The sequence below is a fragment of the Coffea arabica genome, chromosome 6e (assembly GCF_036785885.1).
Source record: "Coffea arabica cultivar ET-39 chromosome 6e, Coffea Arabica ET-39 HiFi, whole genome shotgun sequence".
Taxonomy (NCBI): Eukaryota; Viridiplantae; Streptophyta; class Magnoliopsida; order Gentianales; family Rubiaceae; genus Coffea; species Coffea arabica.
The window spans coordinates 13649775-13667234 of NC_092321.1; the positions used below are offsets into that span (position 1 = coordinate 13649775).

Consider the following 17460-nt stretch of genomic DNA (forward strand, 5'->3'; position numbering starts at 1 on the left):
TGGATTGGGATTCTCGATGTCACTATTCAATGTCAAATCCAGTATCAGTTCCACTTATCACGTGAGGATAAAAGAAACTTGAATTAAATCGAACCAATCTGATTTATTAAAAAAATTAAAAGATACATGACAATTTAAATAAATAGAACAGTTAGCATAAATATAGAAGTGGTATTGAATTGTCACTAAGAAGTGACACCGAGGATCCCATATAAAGGAATTGTAGCCATTTTTTAACCTCTTGAAAGTTAGGGAAACGATAAAAGAGGTGATCAATTGTCACTGAATATACGCAATGAAGATCTACGTACCACAAAACCAAATAATAATACTCTTATCGTTTTTACAGGCTAAACATGCAAGTGCAAACACTATATCTTATGCATATACACGCATGACAAGTAAAAAGCACACAACATATAAAGTACGAAGACTAAAAAAAGGCTAAAATCTCAAACAGGAGACAAATCAAGAGTGATATATAGAAATATCTTTTTATGGGTCATATATGAAATGCTGAAAATATGCTCCAAATTATCAACTGCATCTGGATTCTGGCCTCTGTAAAAGCATGCATCTCTCTGTCAATCATATTTGCTGTCCCATGCCATAGAAGCTGCCATAAGTAAGCATTACACATAATTATTAAACACACGTCATAATTAATTATTCACATTTTCAAAACAAAAAAAAAAAAAATTCTTTTGTGTTAACAAAAATGTAAAAAGGAGCAAAGGAAGTTCTTTCTACCTGCTTTGGCAAGAGTCCAGTTCTCATCATAACCAAGTGCCCAGAAGAAATATCCCCCAAGACCCTGAGCCTTGGCAAACCTGATCTTCCTTCGAATCGACCTAGGGTCATCATACCCTATCCAATTGGTTCCAGCATAAGCATAGGTTGATACTGTTTCAGGATCATAAACCACAGTGGCATTATTTTTTATGTTGAAACCCACTATATCTTTATACAACATAACCCCTTGATCTCCAGGGCCTATTCCTACTGCTGGAGCTCCAATTCCATGATCATTTGCATCCTCCAATTCCCATGTCCTCCCATACACCGGCATTCCCATGACTAGCTTTCTTGACGGCACTCCATCTGCTTTCCATGTAGAAATTCCATAGCTCGTGCTAACGTTGCTGGTTTTATCATAAAGCAATGCATGAGCACATGTTTTTGATGTGTCCCAACCACCATGGTAATCGAAGCACATAGGATTTACAGAGTCAACGTATTCTCTGATGGCATCAACAGGATAAGTACGAGCAACATTGTCCAAGAGCACATCAGCAGAAAAGTAAACAGCTGCTGATAGAAGAAGTCGACGTTTGCCTGAAGCAATTGAGTCATCCTCTACTGCTGAACGCCATTCTTGGAAAAGGGATGCCAGGTTTATCATGTCTTGCTGGTTAGATGGAAATTCCCAATCGAGATCTAAACCATCAAATCCATACTGTCTAGCTACAGAAATGGTGGAGCGAATGAATGTGGCACGGCTGTTTTGATTGCTCACCATGTTGGAGAAAAGGGAAGTATTTGTTGCTCCACCACCTATACATAAGAAGGCCTTTGCTGGTGGATTTCTTGTGTGAATTGTGGCTGTGAAGTTTCCCATCCATTGTTCATCAAATTCAGTGACTGAAAGCTGGTAATTCTCTGCATCAAACTGGACAAAGGCATATATGAGGCGATTGAAGTATGGAGTTGGTATAGCTGATGGAGGGAGATTTTCTGCCAACCAGGAAGGCCAATATGCACCTTTGACCCCAGAATATCGAGATGCATTAGACTCCGAAGTTTCCAAACCAATCAAGACAAAAATAAACAAAAGCAACGCGAGTTTTAGAGTGGCCATTGTAAGGTATATTGCTCGTTCAACTTTCCAGTGGCTGACAATACTATCACTAAACAGTGTATTTATACTTGTCGTCAGGAAATAAAGATACAAATACATGTCGACGTCAATCTTTCTATGAAATTCTATTAGCATGACGTTAATGGCACGGACGGTAGACTTATTGCCATGTTATGCTAATGCAGGCATACAATTCAGAATAACTCCTGAAGATGGACAGGTGAATACATCCCGACGATCTGTGAAGGCTATTTGGGATCCCTGTTGTGAGCAGTTACCTGTCTGGACAAAGACAAGATGACATTGGTTCCAATCTGATGTCCTAATCAAGATTGTTGGATCCATAAGCCTACCCTCATTCCAAATTAGGCACCGGTTCCAACCAAAATTTCAGCCAAACATAAATTCATTTCGTTTGTTTGCAAACGTATTTACAGAAGAATCCAATTTTTTCCCTCCCAGTAAAGGCAGAGAAGCTGTCAAATCTACAGACAGGCAGTATACTTTGACCTCAAATATCTGTCTAATTTACTTGTGGCAGTGGTAATTTTATCAACTGCCTGACATTTGTGATACAATGATAAAAAGCCAAATTTGGAGTTTGATCACCCCAATTAAGATCCTGTTAACTTGCGCTTAATGAATTGCCCAAGAAGAAACCATCTATTAAAAGCATATGTTTGGATAGCAAATTTTTTTCAAAAAAAAATTTCGCTTGCATCATAAATACATTTCTCAATTTATCTTTTTATATTTTTAATCACATTTTTATCTCACATACATCACATTACAAAAAGTACTACAGTAATTATTCCAAATAATTATTTGGAATAATACTCTATCCAAATGGACCTGATTGAGTCTACATCTTTCGACAACTGCAAAAACTCAAATATGCCTCAGAAATATATGAAAACTTGATATTACTATGGGGAATTTTTTTTTTTTTTTTTTTTTTTGCCCCTTTATACCAGAATACAGTTCAAGAATAAAAAATCAAAACAATGATGGCAAGAGACCATTAAATGGATGAGAAATGGGAAACTGAGCAGCTGATGGGATTGTATATTAATAGTATGTCGTCTGAGGAAGCCAGCAAAAGCATGTCAGTAGCAGAACATGTTAGCATTTTCAGCAAAATCCTGCAAACAAACAAGCATCACAGTCAGGAGAGAGAGAGAGAGAGAGAGATGGTACAAATGCGGATCAAAAGCTACCTTCACAAAATTTGGTTATGGAGCTAGCAATCGAGACACCATTGAGGTTAGCTTGCTTTGCTTTTCATCCACTCCACAAAATTATCCAGAATCAAAGACCATGCTTGATCTGAATCATAATTTTCAAGGTCTGGAAAGCTTATCTGTAAAAAGAGGAATGCTTGACAAAAATTAGAGAAAGATGCCCAAAAATTCAGTATCAAATTTGTCCTGAAATGAAGGAAAAATGGAGGCAATCTGTTCAGTTTAAAGTTTGGCTGATGAAAACGGCAATAGTGATTTGCTAAAAATCAACTGTAATTACAGAAAGGCAATAGTGATTTGCTAAAAGTTCTGTTTCTTGGATAGCATTATTTATATAGTTGGAAATGGCCAAAGAAATTAAAGAGAAAATAGAAAAATCTATGAAATTATACTGTTAACACTTTCTTCACCTAAATTGCTCGTGATACGTGCAAAGGGACAACCAAAGGATGAAATCTTCAAATACCCAAGTGGAAAAGAACTTTTGCTTTTGCTAAAACTCTCTTCCGGGCCAATACTCAAATAAGAAAACAAAAGATTTTCAGCAAAGGAACAAGATTTAACAACAAATTCATTGACAGAGAACTCATCAAAATATCTATAGCCCCAGATTTGAAACTTCAAATGACAGAAGGAACCAAGATATCAATGTAGGAGTGGAGCAAAGTTAGACAGTGAGTTAAAAAAATCATACCTCTTGGCAGAACCTGAGGAAGTTTAACCACTGATCCTTGTTAATCACCTTATACTCTTTCTGACTCTGAAACAGGTGCAAGTCTTATTACATCACAAGATATCAAAATTGATCACAAAAATGACTCCAAAAAGCACAACGTGCTACCCTAATAAGAGATCAAAAGCAAGAACGAAATCCCCAAACTTTGCCTCCTCATTATGATGGAGGATGGAAATGAATAGAACAGAATGACTGAAAAAAGCAATCCTCTTTTTTGTTGATTTTTTGCTTAATCCAGCACATGTTTCATGTTTGCGAACCCTGCTCAAGATTCACAAATTTTGCTCTGGTTAGAGTCACCCGTCATCTACTGAAGTTTTTGGCTATTGATGGAATTTATGTAATTAGAAAATTAGTTCAACTTGAGCAAGCTTTTCAAAGTGCAAAATACAGCAAGCAGACTTCCATTCCTCTATCAGAATGCTGCTGGTTAGCGCTTAAATTTTTTATTAAAACCCTTGTCAATTTTAAGTCCATTGAGTTTTTTATGGGCAAGAAAAAGCTCTACTGCTTGATGTCTCTTTAGCAGAACATGTGATTAAAATACAGAATGGATGGAATAGGAGTGGCCCAATGCAAAAACTTGGGAACTTTAGCTAAAACTAACGTAAAACCAACCAAACAGACACAAGCTAATTGAGACAAAATGAAATTGGCTGTGGCTACCAACCTTCAGGTACTTGGTGAAGTACTCAACCTGGGATCGATATTTTGGTCCAAGGACAAGATCTAATAATACGCAAGCACTCTCAATGTCTACACACTTTTGCTTCTCTTCTGGAAAAAATAAAGAAACCAACCATGTAAGAAAATTAATGGTGCCATTTAGCTGAATAATCTGCTATCTAAGTTTCTTACCTGTTAGGCAGTAGCGAAATGCATACATATAGAAATCATCAAAGTTTTCCGGCTTTGAGACCTTTGCATAAAAAATAAAATTAGCAAGTTGTCCTTGTATCTATTCAACAAGTCCATCAAGTAAATCAAGAATAAAGAATAAAAAAGTATACCTCTTTCTCCAGATTTGACAAAGATTTTTTCAATTTACTGATCCTGTCAACCTTAAGAGCATCCAATCCTCTTCGCCACTCTTCCTGAAATGTGAACCAATATAACATACAAAAAACTTCACAAGCAAAATATTCACCTTAAAGCCTACATACACGTCTTCAATTTAGCTACAATACAAACTTGTAGACAGCGGCAGCTGTTTAGCATAAAGACCAATCCTTAATGGCATTCTAGCCATGGCAACTGAACCGTTGAAACAAAAATATATCACAAAGTAGAGAAACATAACGATGGAAGTGCACAATCAGAATATGAAATGAACACCCTAATTTGCATGATGCCACAAGCTTCACTGTGCAAAGTGCATTTTTTAGAAAGAATGCATATCCAGATAACATCAATTTTCCCTCTATGTTTGCTCTGAAGGATATATCAAATTCAGAGCTTCTAGGGGCCAGTTTTGAGCTCGAGATCAGAAGTGAAAACTAAGTTCTTTATTTAAGCAGGACAGGATAAAAACAAACCAGAAATACTTCAAATTGAATTACCATTAACTACCAATTAACACTAGTTAATAACTCAGTTCATGGATCTGTATTGCCAGCTCCCAACACCACCTAAGTTCATGGATTGCTGTTGCCAGCTCTCATTGCCTAATGGTAGACCAGTAACAGAACTTTTTCATCAGTAGGACGTCATTCTCCATATATGTGCAATGCCTGTTACCATCTTAACCTAAAATCACTGATGCAATTTTTCACAACACACATCTTAGTGATATTAATATTTCTTCCCCATCAAATATGTCATCTCACTATATCATCTCTTTGCTTATCATGCGGTAGTTTACTAGAAAGTTAGGCTACACAGTTGATGAAGTAAGAATATTCATTAACTTTGAAAATTTTCCAGCAATATTAAGAGCCAATTGACTGAGATTTTGGTATAACACAAATTCTTATGTTGAAGCCCACTACTTCTCCCACCATTTTGTGAATATCAGTTGGACTTTGTATAACATAAAGTCAAGTTATGACTCACCACAACTTTCATTACTTGCAAGGATTGAGTTATGGAAGTCCAAAGAAACCAAAAAACATAAAGTATTTAATAGCCATATGTGTATATCAGCTTAGAAGCACAAAAATGTCCGAGCATTGATCTTCATGCATGTCTAGAGCACATTATAAAACACAAATATGTGAAAGAGAGTTTAAAGGTAAGAGTAAATATAACAAAAGCAGTAATGACACCATATGGGGTAAACACCAGGGAAAAAAGAATTGGTTGAGAAGTTCTTTGAACATTACAATAAAGAAAAGAATAACTTTTGGCTTACCTGGGTAAAATATCCTTGCTTTTCTGCTTTCATCTTCCTAAAAAAGGTACCACTTGTCAATTCTAAGTGGAAAAACTCATCATACTCTTAAGTAAGACTGAAGTTATAGAATCACACTGCTGAGATGCTAACTTACCAAGCGAGCATCAGAATCCTCACATCAGTATGATCAACTTGCAGATCCGAGCACAGAGCCTCAATCCCTTCTGGACTGCAAATAGACAACATATAACGAATTCTTACTCCAATGCCGCTCAACTTTTTGAAGTAATTTACTGGGCCAAATGATTTCAAAGTCAAACTAGATTTCCAATACATTTTCTTGTAACTACTACATTAAACAAGATGTCGATCTCAAGTGAGCAGATGCCGTCCTATGACTATTTAAACAGCCACTCTTTTTCCCATTTGCTCTAATCAAGAGTGACAAATTCTGACATGAGAAAAGGATCTTGATAAGCAATTATTTTTCAACATAAGCTTATAAGTCAAGAAAGCATATCTCATGTGTCCACAGTGACACATTTTTTAATTTTGACTGTACAAAAATTTTGCCGCAGACATGTAATTTTGTTTGTTTTATTACTCTGGCAATATCCAATCAAGTCAAACATGGAATATGAAGTGCGTTGGACTTTAGTACTTTCTGGTATTCTTTGAAATCAACTTATTCAAAATGCAATTCAGCAGATGGAATACTCAACAAAATGAATTACTTAAACTAAAATATACTTACTCAATCATTCCCAATGACTTGTTCACATACGACTCAAAGAAGCTGTCAACCAGCTGTCTGACTTTTGAGAGAGCTTTTCTTGAGGCTGAAACAAGAAAACACCAAATGGGTCAAAAAAACATGCACATAGTTCTTGATTGAAATTGATATTTCAGATTTAGTGTCCTCAGCTAATCAAGAAAGCCTGAATCTGGTGCAGATAAGCAAAGATGCGTACAGTTCTTTTACCTTTTTATTTGCGTTTATAAGGAAGTAATTAGCAAAATGCTGCAATGCAGTGGCTGCAAAGTTTTGATCTAAACAAGTTGTAAACTTAAGGAAGATCAAGTACCATGAGTGGTTCTTGTGTATATTCAGGATTGTACAAGATTCATTATGACTGCGAATCAGTCACATGACCAGCAGCTACGATATCCATCAATTATTTACATCCGAGTGACATAAATATGAAAAGACCATAATGTATTGGATCTGTTATTTAGATGAAACCTCTCTTAGGTAACAGAGTTTGCTCAATATGGAGCTTCACTTAAATTAACCCATTTTAAGTAGACTATGCACAATAATATCCATATAATTCGCAGAGACACAGACATAACATAGGAAGTCTTTATAAGCAGCATATTATGTAATTGGACACTCCTTTTCTCAGAGAAAATCAGATAGGCATTCCCTAGGATCCTACCCTAAATCAAGCAGCAAAAGCTTTAGGAGGTCCCGAATATTTTATAATGGTTCCTAACTTGCCAGAGATAAATGCAAGGCCTGCGGAGCAAAACCAAGCTTGTATGACAAAGCAATATATAGAGACCAAGAAACCATCTCAGTCTGCTTTCTGCTTCTAGGAACATGCAATACTCGCAAAGCCCGCCAAGTTGCTCAAAGAGCAGAGCCTACATTTCAGTTAACTCCATGTAAATTCCTCCCACCACTCTATTGAAGAGCAATCCCAGCTCAGTGAACTATATGCTCACACACCATCTTCCTGAATTTGTTGCCCCAGGATGTTGCTTAACTTCTTAAATATTGTATTTCACAAGGTAGACTTGGCTGCAAATGACTGACCTAAATGTTTGGGCTCCCTAAAGGCCAGTTGGCGCTTAATCAAATAGTTGAAACAAATTTGTCCTTAGGAAGGTATTCTACTCTAGAATTAAGTTGAATTTGGCAGGTGCTGAGACCTGCAGGGGCGTAAACATCTCTGCTTGCTGTATCTATTCTATATTTATTAAAGCAAAAATTGTGCCACTTGGAAGTATAAAATGCCATTCTTAATCACAAAGTAAAAGCTCCAAAGGCTAAGAATTCTGTGACCACCTTGAACAAGCATCATGTTTCAAACAACACTGAAGGCTCTAAATGGCGCCAAAAATCGCATCATTGAACTTAATCCAATCTCCACATTTAAGCATATAAACCACCTTTCCATCAGTAGTCATCGGTATCTGAAATCCCAAAATCTTTCGCTATCATGCCTTTAATCAAGAAAGCAATAGAAAACCCCAGTACAACAATGGCAATCGACTCAGATCAGACTTGAATAGACCAGATAGTTCTCACTACATAACCTACCAAATTTGACTAAAATCTTGATCACAGATTATCTGAACAAAGTAAAACATTTATTTACAAATTATAAAGAAACAAAAAGCACATGCACACATACAAAAACAACAAGAATCACGCTCATAAACATTAATTTTGATTAAAACACAATTTGAATTCAATAAATTCACAACTAAAAAAAATGTACAAACACACAAAATACACCGAAATTGAGATAAAACAGTAATCACAGTAATTCCTTAGAAATCCCATGTCTGCTAATGAAACCCACTAATCAAATTTAACAAAGAATAATCGAATTGAACAATATTTCCAATCAACCCAACGTTAGATTAAACAGAAACATAAAGAAAAGAAAGAAAAGAAATGGTTTTGTTACCAGAAGAAGAAGAATCAACCCGAGAAGATTTGGCAGTTGGGGCTGAGTTCAAAGGCCTAGATTTCCTCTTTGAAGAAGCTCGAGGCATTTTTTCTATTTTTCTTTTATGCAATGATGAGATTATTGTTCGTAATCTTTCTTTTACACTGAATTGCTTTTTTCCTTTTCCCTCTCTGGAATTGGGTTTTGTTTTGCAGAGGGTTTTTGGGTACCTGGGAGCTCTGAAGAATGCAAATGCAGTGTGGGATATATAAAGGTGTGGGTGAGTGGGCGGGTGGGTCACTACTTACCGGGTTGGGTTGATCGTTGGACTGTTTTAAAGATTTATAAGAAGCTCCTTAAAACTTATTTAATTAAAGTCAAAATAATTTTTTCTATTATGGTATAGGGATAATTTCAGAAACCTCCGCTAATGTTTCTAACAACTTCACTGACCTCTTTTAAGATTTGAAAAATTATACTAATCTCTCTTGAGATTTATGATTTGGTAACAAAATCAATCCACCTCTGAAAAGTATAATTAATTAAAAAATTACTTCTTGGAGTGAGATGAAAATTTTGTTCCACAAATGCCCGTTATGCATTCCAATCTAGGTGTATTAGCTGCAAAAAATTATCAATTAAGGTGTATTGCAATTATGATTGTATCGAAAAATTCCATGATTTTCAACTAAGATTATAACTTTTAAATATTAAACTTAGAATAGCAGAGATAATTTGTTTACCTGATTTAAGGTATGCCTTTTATGATTTAGCACAAAAATGAATTTCCAATTTTGCCTTTCTTCTACCTCTTTTTTCAGTCATTTCCATGAAATTACTCCAATACAAAGGGCATCTTTTCAGTTTCTAAACCAAGGGGAAAAATCCTCAAGAACAAATTTGTTTTTCTATTTCTTTTCTATATAATTCCTTTATTCTACTCGAGTCTTTCTTATATACGATTGAAATATGGTCATATCAAGTTCTGTCAATCACAAAAAAATGCTAATTGGTGTAGCAAATTGGCGCTATTTTGTATCTTCTACATTACTATTCATACTGTTAACAAATAATTTCGTTAATTAGTTGATTTGTGCCATAATTACACAATTTTCAAATTTTAGTTTCTAATCTCAATTAATGTGTTGAGGTACATGAATAATTTCACGCTAGATAATGTCAACAAATAGGCTCCTTATTCTGTTAGAAGAGGTCAGTATAATTTTCAAAACCTCAAGAGAGATCAATGAAATTGTCAAAAAACTCAAGAGAGGTTTGAGTTTTTTGAAATTATCCCTATTGTATAATCTAATCAAAAGTACATAGAATATATATTAGTGATGGTTTAATTTAGAGTTTTGTTTTCCGTCCTTCCTTTGCGACTAAATGAACTAAGACAAATTTAATGAATAAAAAAGTACTTAAGCCATTTTATGTCGAATTAGTCATTGGTTAAACCAAAAGGTGGTTCGATATTACTAGTTGCCAAGGCCTTGAGTTTAAGCAGTAAAATCATAAAATTATGAGTCGTCATTTAGAGTCACATTTTATGGGTTAATTCCTTAGATTATAGCTATAAAAAAAAATCAGTAAGTTGTTACTCTAACAATGTTCGAGTACTAAACTATGCATGCAGTACTAACGAAGCATGGTAGGGCAATTTTCATTTTTTTTTAAGCATGATTGATGCTATCATGCTCAATCAGTATGGTAGCATCGGTCAAGTAAGAAAAAAAAAAGCTGACGGATTCCTTTTTGTTACAGATGCTATCACAATTGTGTAGCGAAAAAAAGGCCAATTGTTGATTCTAGCCGTTAAATATTCCGTTTCAGAGACCAGTGCGACATGTTCCATTTCAGACAAACACATTATCTAGTTGAGGTAGACATCACAAGCATGGCTTGTATGATGAAACTGTTGGTGAACTTAGCGTTCAAACTTCAAATCATGGAGATACACACTCAACCTCTACGCAAGCCTTTGAGTCAGCAGTTTACTCTATTTGTATCTCTACCAACACCAAATGTGCATGCCTCACGCTAGCTATACACACTTACCTTCGTTTAGAGAATATGTCATGCCACCGCTGCCCTTGCCGACCATTGGTGCCCAGAGCACGCCGTCGCTACAATTTTCGCCTTTTGCCACACTACCCACACCCTCGCCACAAAGTCGTGGATTTGAGGCACAATTTCCATTCTCATCGCATTTACCTCCACATGAGTATGTTTCTATGGCATCAGTCTCTTCTTCATATGCTGAATTACACCTAATATTCAGTTTCCTTAATAGAACAGGCGGTATTTTTTCTATTCGGAAACTTTTTGATTATTACAGTTTCGGAGAGCCAACGGTCTTTCCTATCACCGACCAACCTGCATGTGCATCCGGACACTTTCAATCAGGAAATTTTTCCACCTTTCGTACTGAAAACGATTAGATAGTAGTGATTGTGCTGAATCACCCACAGAGGACGATGTTGATCTTGATAGTGCTTCTAGAGATGATGCACCCCCTTGATTGCACGGATCACCTGACATCCTTTGTGAACGTCAGAGAGATCAACCAAAAAGATTTTATTGCCCACCCACAATACCACGTGATAAGGGCAGGAGTAAGGGCAACATGCGTCTTAAGCATTGACGTAATCATTAGTTGGGCATGTTTCTTAATTTTATCATACGAATGATAGTTATTCTTATTTTTAGATTTCATCATTTGACATCATCATATTTTTCTTCTTTTCTATTTTTTTGGCTTTTATTTTTCTAATTTCAAGTATTACAATTTTATATCTTTCTAAATACAACAATATAATTAATTATGTTAATAATTTTAATTACTTAAACCCTAAACGGTAAATCCTACACCCTAAACGCTAAACTCTAAATCCTATTAATGGATTCAACCAAAAAAAAAAAAAAAAAATGGGTGACTGCCGTGCTTGTGCGTAATTATTGGCTGCTATGCTACATACAAGAGCAGATGAGAGCGTCAATCTTAGTACTACAAGTTTCGTTCAAAGTGTCAACCAGGAAAAATGATCCTACTAGAATAGTGTAAAACCTCAACGTGCATTGGATTTGATGCTTTTTTTTTGTTTTTTACATGCGTGTAATTAATCAACTGACCCCCACAGAAACAGTAATAAATTAGGACTAGAAAAATTCAGTATAATAAAAATGGCATACTCGCAAGCTGGTCTGGAAGATAAAGAAAGATTTCTCAGAGAACTCATATTTCCAAACCATTCTGGAATTGGACCCAAGAAATTATTTCCACTCAAATCTGATAGAGTTATACCCCCTGAAATTGCAAAAATAAAGGTGGAATGGGACTCTGAGATCACGTTAATTTGAAGTTCTAATGCTTGGAGAATCCATTACCCTTGGAATGTCAAATGGAAGTTGCTCCGTGAAGTAATTGCTGCTAAGATCCATCCTGCCAACCCACTTAAATTTACCAATTTCAGGTGGAAATTGGAATGCTACCCTCCATTCCATTTTTTTTTTTTTTTTTTTTTTTTACAGAAGTTCCTGTCAGTATGAAAACTCTTAAAGCTTTTACAACTCACCAAAAAAGATGAAATAATACTCAACTCTTTGGGGTTAAATAGTCGCCTGCAACATTAATAAGAGTGTCAAGGAGATACACCATTGCCTATTGGTTACCTGATAGATAAACCAATATTTTATCGTGTATCACATGCATAATTAATGAACATCCCCATTGACTGCTATAGCGAATTTCTTCTCCCTAGACCATGGAGGTAATTTCGAGCAAATTGGTGCAAAGTTCTTGAGCTTTAGATATCATAACCATGTGATCTGCTTCTTTTATTTCCTTGGCCACGTCTGGAGGATTGTTTTCTACCATCCACCTTTGCACATCCGCCGGCATCGCCACGTCTGATCCACCAATGAAATATGCCCGACGAACTGACCCATATTTTTCCTCGGTAACCCTAAGTTGTTGATTTGACTCCTGGTCCGTGAAGAACTTGGTCGGTCTTACTAACAACGTTGCAAGTTTTAGATCCTATTGAAATAGTTGACCATAAATTGATGAAATAAAATTGAAGTAGACAGGGTACTGTATTTTGCTTGCTTTTTTGGTACAAGAGAAAAGAACTTCTTCAACTGGAAGTGCAACAATTGATTTATGCTTCAAATACATATTTGGTTAATGATTCTTGTAGAACAGAATCAACTTCACATTCGTGGAATTGCTCGTGATGACTACGCTAGGCCGACAGCATGAGAGACTTATCTATCAAGCTAGTAATCAACAGCTCAAAGAGTCCGTTTGCAAGGTGTATTTTTTTTGGGTATTTATGAAAATTTTTATTATAAAATTTATAGAAATTTTTTTGTATATTTAAAGATTTGGAGAAAAACTTTCTTATTTTTTCCTTTTCTTTTCTTTTTGTTTTTGCCTTTCTTTCTTCTCTTTTTATTTCTTCTCTCATTGTTGCTGTTCTTCTTCTCCCTCCCGCCATCTCACTCTCCCCTTTCCTTCTTTCTTTTTTCCTCTTTCTTCCTCCCTCTTTCTCCTTCCTTCTCCTTTTCTCCCCCTCCTCTCCTTTCCTCTCCCTTCTTCTCCTACTTCCCCCTCTCTCTCTCTCACTCCATCCTCTTCCCCTCTTCGACGGCCTCCGATTGCATGACCAGAGGTCGTCGGAATGGGGGAGGGGCCGGGGTGAGGCCGTGAAGAAGAGGGAAGAAGGAGAAGGCGAGGGAGGTGAAGAGAGAGAGAGGAAAAAAGGGATAAAGGAGTCTGTCCGTGGTGGTAGGCTTAGGTGGAGGAAGAAGAAAAAAAGAAAGAAAGAAAGAAAAAATTATGTGTCATTTCAATATACAAAAAACTTGGCTTCCGAACAGACTCTTTAATGTGATCCGTTTACGATATATAAAAAATAATTGAAAATATAATTCATCAAAGAGATATTTGTACTTGGAAAATTTTGGACCTGATAAAGAATAGACTTGTTCATCAAATCAGGTATAGCTCACCTTTCCCTGCCTGAGTAACAATACTAGAGTCACTAAATCTATCATTACTCTACTTATCCATATTTTTGTTATTATGAAGCTACACTTGGTGTCACAGGTTAGGCCTTTCTTGTATCTACTGAATGAAAAACTCGTGGGTGCTTGTCCCAATTTTATCAGATGTCCCAAAAGCCTGGGCACTTGTCAATAGTCATATAAGCTGAACGTAGTAGTGCTCTTCCATTGGTGGTGGGTCCGATGATAAGTAGGTAAAAATTTGTTTTGTATTTTGAAGACAAAAGTTTACATAATTAATATTTAATTAAACTTTATGCGTTCTTAGTGCCCAAAACAGAAAAAGCACAACAAATGAAATAATCCCAACTAATTTGTGTGTAAATCATTCAGAATTTCCAGCCCATTAATGGGTCTTGGAAGAATCTTTTACCTCAAGTGGTGAGTTTGTATAAACTCTCTTTGCCAAGAATTCGTTCCCAAAGAGGATAATTGTTTGGGTACCTCCAGACACATTAATCTTCTTTTGTTCACTATCTAGATAATATTCTGGTCCTGGACAAAACTACATATTCGTGGAAAGGAAACGGATCAAATTATATAACAAAATGAACTGAAATGAAATCACGAAACAACAAAATTAAGCAGTAGAAGTCAAATCAACAAAATGAACGATTTTTCTATTTCCCAAATATCTGTTGCCGTATTTTTCACTTAGGTGGATAATTACCATATAAATCAAATGCTTTGGAGTAGGTGGATACAAGCATGTTTTGCCAGAATTCAATCTCTTTCAGAATACTGAATTTGAGCCAAGTGAGCTTATGTATGTTCATAGAATTCTCTCAATGGTCCTGAACCAACCATTACGACAGACATTAAATCTCTCATCTGTTTGAGAAGATTAAAAATTTTGAGCATTTAGAAAACTCTTTTGACTGTTTTTCTACTATTTAAAAAACTTAAAGCTGCATATGCATCATAGTATAAACTTGAGGTTTAAGCAGTAATACATACCCATTCGTCAAGTTTGTCTAGGGGCAATTCAGGACCAAGCATGTGAGCAGAAACAAAAACAGCAAAATCAATTTTCTCTGGATATCTTTCCATGGCTGAGGAAACAGCATAGCCACCCATGCTGTGGCCAACAAGAATGACTTTTTCCTCCGGCGAAAGAGCGTCCATGAACGAGAAGAGTGGTTTGTGGTAGTCATCAATGGTTAGCACATCTTGAATCCGCTCCTGGTTTCGCCCAGATGCAGCTAAGTCTAAGGCTGTAACTTTGTGGCCTGCCTCTTCCAACAAAGTCACTAGTTTGTACCAAGACCATGCACCAAGACAAGCACCATGAACGAGCAGAAAGTGTGAACGATTACCTACCATATTGAACTTTTCAGTCTGTAGTGTTTTTTTTCGTGCAATTCAATATCTAAAATGCACTAGTATATGTAAGCAAGCATGCCTAGACATTTGATACCTGGGCATGGTAGGCCCAATGGCCAACAAAAGTGCTAGACATCAAGTGATCACGCCTCCTGGGATCAGGTTAATAAGCAAAAGTCTTGACCGTTTCGGTAAAAAAAAAAAAGTGATCACGCCTCCCGAGTCCTGCCAAATGCCCGGTTGGTGTCTTCGGTTCGGCCCTATTCCCCATGGATCCTCATTAATAAATTTCTATCCTTTTTTTTTAATCAGCCTCACTTATTTATTATGTACCTAATCCTGTTTCTATTCTAAGGGTATTCTAAAGGAGGGCCCAACTTGACATTCTATTCTAAGGGTATTCTAAAGGAGGGCCCAACTTGACATATAGGGGAATCAACGAAAATTGAACCACCATTGAACTAGACGGGGGCACTACTTACTTCTATTCCTACTCTAAGCATATTCTAAGGAGGAGAGCCCAACTAGACCTACAAAGATATCTACAGGTATTGAATCACCATTAAATCAGACGAATACACTACACACCCGTATAACTTTAGAGAATGCCACTTAAAATGGCAAGCCACATATAGTGGTAAGTAATGGAATGTAAGATTTAAACCCTTGATTTAACACCCCCACCAAAATTTAAAATTTTTTATAATGGCCAACAGTCCAAATGGCTGTTGTTAACAAATTTCTACCACATGCCCCGATTTTTAAGTTTTCTCACGTGAGACTTCAGTCTTACTTGAGCCAGATTAGTTTAAAAGAGGCAAATGCAACATAAATGATCTTCATTTCTCTCCAGCATTCAATAAGTCTTATTGTTTGGCCTGATTCCATGATTCACAAAACTCTGTAATCTTAAAAAATGCATACAAAATCCCAATCTTTTCATAAAGGAGAGGAGGAAAAAAAAAAATTTTTTGGTAAACACATTACAAAGAAGCGTGTGCTATGGATATAAATCACAAAATTGCATAATTATGAGAAATTAAAAACAGTAATCCATAAATTCGTCTGCGGGATTGATACCAAGAAAATCAGTTCTCTCCTTGCCTCTAGATTTCTTGGAGGTTCCAACAGCAATGACCATCTAAAAAGAGTGATACTAGAGCAATTCTCCATGAAGTATTTGTCCTCAATATTGGGATGCCAATATTACTGGATTTCTTTCTTTCTTTCTTTGGCATCAAAACGGACAAAGGCATCCTATGTAATAGAGATTACAATAATCTTGCTTGGCTAGTCAACTCATGGGCTACAATAACCTGATTCCTGGAGACTTTCTGGAATACAACTTGTACAAAAAAAAAAAAAAAAGAAAGCTACTACTTGATTTTACTCATTACTATTCAGTATAAATATAGACATTTTAATATGTATGTCCTTTACTATATTAGGGACTGAGAAGACTTAAAGAGATCAAGGAACAACTTGACGGGTACTGAATCACCATGACTCAGACGAATACCTAAGGTGGCGTTTGGTTCGCACATCGGTATCGGATTCGGATTCGAAATCGGATATCTTGGGTTTGGAATGAGGTCATTCATTCCAATACATTTGTTTGGTTCAAGTACCTGGAATGTGTATCATTACTATAGTTGATGTTTGGTTCGTCGACTCTTTCGGAATGGAATATAATAAATATATTATAAACCCCATCGTAAATGATAGTTATTGGCTCTTTGTAAATGGGATATAAGAAATCTTCACTAATTAAATATATTAGTATAAATGTATTAGTAAATTTAGTCTAACTAATTAATAATTTCTATTAGTAAACATGTATAATTATTAGTAAAATTGATAATATTAATTATATTACATAAATTAATATACATTATATAATACATATAAATAATAATATTATTATTATAAGTTTGTAACTAATTAAATTAAAAATTATATATATAATTAAATATAAATATACAATGTTATAATATAAATATATAAATATATAATATATACAAATATTAATTATAATAATATTTTATATAAATATAATATATATTACATATTAAATATAGTTATTATTATATATTATTATATTTAAAATAATAATTATTATAATTATATAACTTATTAATATTACATACATGTATATATTATAATTATATGCACATATAATATACATTTATAAATATACATATGTATTATAAATATAATATTTA

General features: G+C 35.3%; 3 protein-coding genes across 3 annotated transcripts; all 3 read right to left on the bottom strand.

Moving 5' to 3' along the window:
- Positions 1 to 450: 450 nt before the first annotated feature.
- Positions 451 to 2085, bottom strand: LOC113696410 (class V chitinase CHIT5a-like). The gene is made up of 2 exons (XM_027215831.2): positions 751 to 2085; positions 451 to 616 (listed from the first exon to the last, which is right to left on the bottom strand). The coding sequence occupies exons 1-2, from the start codon at positions 1991 to 1993 to the stop codon at positions 585 to 587; spliced, it is 1275 nt and encodes a 424-aa protein (XP_027071632.1). The 5' UTR covers positions 1994 to 2085; the 3' UTR covers positions 451 to 584.
- A 642-nt stretch (positions 2086 to 2727) lies between these two features.
- On the bottom strand, positions 2728 to 9112 carry LOC113695127 (uncharacterized). The gene is made up of 10 exons (XM_027214106.2): positions 8867 to 9112; positions 6922 to 7006; positions 6322 to 6396; positions 6186 to 6222; positions 4846 to 4929; positions 4694 to 4754; positions 4506 to 4612; positions 3794 to 3859; positions 3076 to 3218; positions 2728 to 3000 (listed from the first exon to the last, which is right to left on the bottom strand). The coding sequence occupies exons 1-9, from the start codon at positions 8952 to 8954 to the stop codon at positions 3123 to 3125; spliced, it is 699 nt and encodes a 232-aa protein (XP_027069907.1). The 5' UTR covers positions 8955 to 9112; the 3' UTR covers positions 2728 to 3000; positions 3076 to 3122.
- Positions 9113 to 12341: 3229 nt separating this feature from the next.
- On the bottom strand, positions 12342 to 15252 carry LOC113696411 (methyl jasmonate esterase 1-like). Its single transcript, XM_072056399.1, has 3 exons — positions 14873 to 15252; positions 14289 to 14420; positions 12342 to 12887 (listed from the first exon to the last, which is right to left on the bottom strand). The coding sequence occupies exons 1-3, from the start codon at positions 15236 to 15238 to the stop codon at positions 12606 to 12608; spliced, it is 780 nt and encodes a 259-aa protein (XP_071912500.1). The 5' UTR covers positions 15239 to 15252; the 3' UTR covers positions 12342 to 12605.
- Positions 15253 to 17460: the final 2208 nt, after the last annotated feature.

Excerpts from the sequence above, each read along its gene's own strand:
- LOC113696410 (XM_027215831.2), bottom strand. The coding sequence starts at position 1,993 with ATGCTAATAGAATTTCATAGAAAGATTGACGTCGACATGTATTTGTAT. Across the intron at positions 617-750 it reads CTGGACTCTTGCCAAAGCAG|CTTCTATGGCATGGGACAGC; the intron begins GTAGAAAGAACT and ends TACTTATGGCAG.
- LOC113695127 (XM_027214106.2), bottom strand. The coding sequence starts at position 8,954 with ATGCCTCGAGCTTCTTCAAAGAGGAAATCTAGGCCTTTGAACTCAGCC. Across the intron at positions 4,613-4,693 it reads ATTTCGCTACTGCCTAACAG|AAGAGAAGCAAAAGTGTGTA; the intron begins GTAAGAAACTTA and ends TATTTTTTCCAG. Across the intron at positions 3,219-3,793 it reads TCCTCAGGTTCTGCCAAGAG|ATAAGCTTTCCAGACCTTGA; the intron begins GTATGATTTTTT and ends CTCTTTTTACAG.
- LOC113696411 (XM_072056399.1), bottom strand. The coding sequence starts at position 15,238 with ATGGTAGGTAATCGTTCACACTTTCTGCTCGTTCATGGTGCTTGTCTT. Across the intron at positions 14,421-14,872 it reads TAGACAAACTTGACGAATGG|TTTTGTCCAGGACCAGAATA; the intron begins GTATGTATTACT and ends ACGAATATGTAG. Across the intron at positions 12,888-14,288 it reads ATACAAACTCACCACTTGAG|GATCTAAAACTTGCAACGTT; the intron begins GTAAAAGATTCT and ends CTATTTCAATAG.